Genomic DNA, 4,611 nt, shown 5'->3' on the forward strand with positions numbered 1-4,611 from the left:
ACAACACAATATTCAAGAATAATGATGACATTGTTGACTTCAGTACCCCGCGCGTCATAAAAAAAAAACACACACACACATAGAGAAGAAAAAGAAAACCCCCACATAACCGCAAGGACATCTTCCGCAGGATTAAACGCCCTAAACGCCCCGCTTTAGACACTGCAACGCCCTCCAACTGACAAAGACCGACAGAGAATGGGACAGCAGATAGAGAAAGAGAGCGAACTCGGATAAAAAAATGCAAACACGATTACCATATTGTATGATATGCGGCTATAACCGGAACCGTTGAGACTTTGCTCGCTTTTGGCAAACAAAGTTTCAAAATATAAATTGAAATGAATTGAAGTTATGGCATTAGACAGTTTTCGAAATTATCACGCGATATGCAGACATTTCCCCCTGCCCAGAAAACCCCCCAACTCATAATTAAGTTTTGGATTTGCATTTAGAATATGTTGCATACATTTCAGCGTTGGGACCCCCAATTGATAAGTGAATGCTAAAAAGTCTATAAAGATATGTTGAAGATACATAGTATAATATCATTATGAAATGGTTTAATTACTTACCAAGAATTATGTAAAATGAACCGATTTAATGGCATAAACTTCAAATATACGTTTTAAATTTCTGCTAGTTTGAATAAATTAAAACCCTCAAGATATAGTGACTAAAATTCCTATAGTTTTCCGAGTAAAAGTATATTAATATTTATTTAAAACTTTACTAAGTTAATGAGATAATTTAATTGTCCATTTGTTTTTGACTTAAAGCTAACAAAATTAATTTGTTTGGTTTCAAATGAACAGCAAAGGATGCGCTGTGAATGATCATTAAGGTTATCAAATTGACTTGATGTTGAGCTAAATGCTAATCTTATTCTAAGTACTCCACATGCGGTCAGCTGTCTACCAGCTGAGCTCCTCGGGCAATCCTCCAGGATACTCTCCGGTGAGGCAGGCGGTGCAGTAGCCCGACTTGATGGGATTCGCATGAGACTTGTTCATCTGGACTGCCTTGACGAGTCCCTCCACACTGAGGTAGGCGAGGCTATCGGCACCCACATGGTTGGCCAGCTGCCCCGCATTCAGCTTGTTGGCAATGAGCTCCTCCCGGGTGGGAATATTGATGCCCATGTAGCAGGGATATTGCAAAGGCGGACTGGCAATCCGAATGTGCACCTCGGTGGCTCCCGCATCACGGAGCAGCTTGATAATCGGACCAATTGTATTGCCACGCACTATGGAATCATCGATGAGCACAATTCGCTTGCCCTCCACATTCTGGGCGAGAGCTCCGAACTTCTTGGCCACGCCCAGTTGGCGCAAACGGTTCGAGGGCTGGATGAAAGTGCGTCCCACATAGCGATTCTTGCAGAGCACCTCGCCAAAGGGCAGACCCGACTCCCGGGCATAGCCGTGAGCTGCAGCCGTGCCCGACTCCGGCACAGAGCTGACCAGATCCGCATCCAGGGGAGATTCCCTAGCCAGTTGTCGGCCACACTGGAGACGCGCCGAGTAGACCATCTGACCCTCGAACATGGAATCGCTGCGGGCAAAATAGACATACTCAAAGATGCAGAAGGCCATTCTCTTATAGTCCGGTCGCTCCACGATGTCCACGGTGCGGTAGCCATTCCGGGATAGCTCAATGATCTCGCCGGGCTCCACCTCTCGCACATAGCGTGCTCCGATGGAGAGGAAGCCACAGCTCTCGCTGCTCACGACCCAACCCTCGGCAATCTGATCCTCGATGTTGGCATGTCCCGCATCGAAGGGCACGATCTTGCCCAGACACAACGGCCGATTGCCATAGGAATCTCGCACCGCATAGATCTTATCCTTGTGCATCACGACCAGAGAGTAGGAAAGCGGCGCCAGTGTCATAAAGTGACGTATGCGAGCCGGCCAGTTGGGTCCATCGTGCTCGGAGACATCCTCGGGAGCACAGCACAGGGACTGGGCAATCAGCTCGCTGTCCGAGTGCGTCGACAGACCGACTCCTCTTTCGAGAACCTCACGACGCAGCGACTCACAGTTGACCAACTCCCCATTGTGGGCAATGGCCAAGGCACCGTGGGCCGTGTGTACCACAAAGGGTTGACAGTTGACCGCCTCGGAGGCAGCGGACGTGGAGTAGCGTGTGTGGCCGATTCCCAGATTGCCCTTCAGTTTCCGTATGGCCTCATCGTTGAAGATGTTATTGATCATTCCCATGCCCTTGTGCACACTAAAGTTCTTCGAGCTCTTGCCCAGACTGGTGCAAATGCCAGCCGACTCCTGGCCACGATGCTGCAATGCCACCAATCCCAGGCATATCATCTGTGCAATGTCATGCTAAAAAAGAGGAAACAACAATTCAATCAGACAACCTCATGGCAACAGCTGACAAAAGTCATTATCGGTCATAATGAGTTGATCCCATGATAAGCCTACTGTTATTTTGTTATTTTCCTGTTATTTTCCATTTCATTACAAGCAAACAAACAACAACAACAACAACAACATTAACGCAATCAATACTCAATATTGATACTGATAATGGGTGATTTAACCGCAGCATGTGGCACAGCACAGGTTGAAACTGCATTTACATTGACGTCATCAATAGGCGTTGGTTGTTGCCTCACATTGGGGCAAGGAAAGGGGGATCTATCAGTTTATTATTGACCTACTTGCGATCAGTTTACAGTAAAGCATTGGTAATGCAAATCAGTTGAGAAAAAGTGTGGAATAAAATCACGTGATCAATGAAACTACTGAAAAAACTGAGTTCAACTTCTCAACTGATCTTGACAACAAGTGAATCAATTGATTAAGTGAAAAGTGAGACATATTTACAAAGATATATATATAGATTAATTTAAAATTTGCGATAGTGATATTAAAGTATATAGTATTTATTAAAATTTGACAGCTGATCTTGGCATCAAGTTGATCAGTAAGTACAGGAAAAAGTAAACTCTATTGATTTATATATACATGATATTTTCTTAGATGATCTTTGCATTAAGTTCATTAATTAATTCAGGGTAAAGTGAGAGAAAATTATAAAAATACTCAGAGAGTAGAAAGCAATTAATTTTGTTTAGCTAATCTCAGCAAAAAGATGATCAAAGATCAATGATAAAAATTAAAATAAATACAAATAAACTAAAAAAAAAATGAAATAGTGACAGAAATTTGGCATCAGGCTGATCCGTTAACTAATAAATATTTACGGAGTGGATATAATTACTTTTAATATACTATTCGGAAAATATGAGATAGAGATTACACAAATTTAAAAAATGGTAATATAATTTTAGGCGAGCTAGGTATATTATTAGTTGTAATAATAGACTCATAAATTATCTCTATGATGTCGTTTGAAGAGTGTACTTTATAATTTTTGTTGAGTTAATAAAAAATTCCCTTGATATCTCTTACAGTTTCTATAGATATAAATGTTCATATTCAATACTTACATTCGTCGGATACTCCCCACAGGCTATAGCTCCAAAGACACCGCACTCGCAAGTCATGCCCGTCACATCTTCACCTTTGGCCTGAACCGATTTGTAAATCTTGTCGGGAAATACTTTCGATGCATTGCATTTTGAAACTGTTGCAGTTTCTCGTTGGCAACATGTTTCCGCATCAGCAGTTGCAGCATCTAACAATTTGATTTATATTTATATCTAAATGATTTACCATATTCATTGATTTCTTACCACAAAACTTTCCACAGTCACTTTGGGCCATGTTGTGGATCAGATTAATTAATTAATTGTCGTTCACTGCGCTCAAAACGAATAGTTATTAGTTATGAGATTCTATTAGAAAATTGAGTCACTTTGGCACGAGATCTATAATTATGCTTTTGATTCTGAGTTTAACGTCTGCATTGATTGAATGCCAATGGAATTGTGAGCGCTCAAGTTACAAGCGCGTCTAATTAAAGCTTCAAAAATCGAATCAGACATGTATTGTATACATACGTAGTATTCATAATCGGAAATATAAACATGATGCTGATAACTGCGACGATTGCATTATTCAGCCGATGCTCGCGGAAGGTTTCATTCCCCAACCGCAGCAAAAAATATGATACTGTTTTCTCAAGCAGCAAATCCAAACTGAAACATAAATAAACAATATCAATGTTTAGCTTATAATTTACCCAGCGCAATTCCATCGAAACAATTTGAATAAAAAATTCTTCAAATTCAAATTTGCGAATTTTGAGAACTGAAGCATCGTCGAGAAAAGTTATAATTCTAATCGAAATAGTCTCACTTTTTAAATGATTGATTTGATAGCTTACTCACCTTATCCCACTGTGTTTTAACAGTGCATCAAAAATCTGCAATTATCACAACATGGTTGGTACAGCCTTATCACTCAATTGGAAAATGCGTTCATTGACGCATTTTAGTTAGACGCAACTTTTGCGTAAACAATAACAGATTAATGCTTGTTTTTCTTTTGCCAATTACATTAATCAATATGTACTCATAAATGGGCTACAGCATTATCACAAGTATTCATTATTCGTTGGCCCCCCGTGAAGTCAATGAGGGTAGAAAGATAAGTCTCGCTGTAAATAAAGCCTTTTCTCAGCGAT

General features: G+C 40.8%; 1 protein-coding gene across 1 annotated transcript; it reads right to left on the minus strand.

The window, feature by feature from the left end:
* Positions 1-691: 691 nt before the first annotated feature.
* LOC117787931 (amidophosphoribosyltransferase) lies at positions 692-3,893 on the minus strand. The gene is made up of 3 exons (XM_034626569.1): positions 3,719-3,893; positions 3,473-3,660; positions 692-2,342 (listed from the first exon to the last, which is right to left on the minus strand). The coding sequence occupies exons 1-3, from the start codon at positions 3,747-3,749 to the stop codon at positions 915-917; spliced, it is 1,647 nt and encodes a 548-aa protein (XP_034482460.1). The 5' UTR covers positions 3,750-3,893; the 3' UTR covers positions 692-914.
* Between the last annotated feature and the right edge of the window lie 718 nt (positions 3,894-4,611).

Source organism: Drosophila innubila (assembly GCF_004354385.1).
Source record: "Drosophila innubila isolate TH190305 chromosome 3L unlocalized genomic scaffold, UK_Dinn_1.0 0_D_3L, whole genome shotgun sequence".
NCBI classification, from domain to species: domain Eukaryota; kingdom Metazoa; phylum Arthropoda; class Insecta; order Diptera; family Drosophilidae; genus Drosophila; species Drosophila innubila.

Bases quoted from the DNA above. Each gene is read 5' to 3' on its own strand.
- LOC117787931 (XM_034626569.1), bottom strand. From the start codon at position 3,749: ATGGCCCAAAGTGACTGTGGAAAGTTTTGTG. The intron at 3,661-3,718 runs GTAAGAAATCAA...TCAAATTGTTAG, and splicing joins TGACTGTGGAAAGTTTTGTG to ATGCTGCAACTGCTGATGCG. The intron at 2,343-3,472 runs GTAAGTATTGAA...CCTCTTTTTTAG, and splicing joins GTGGGGAGTATCCGACGAAT to CATGACATTGCACAGATGAT.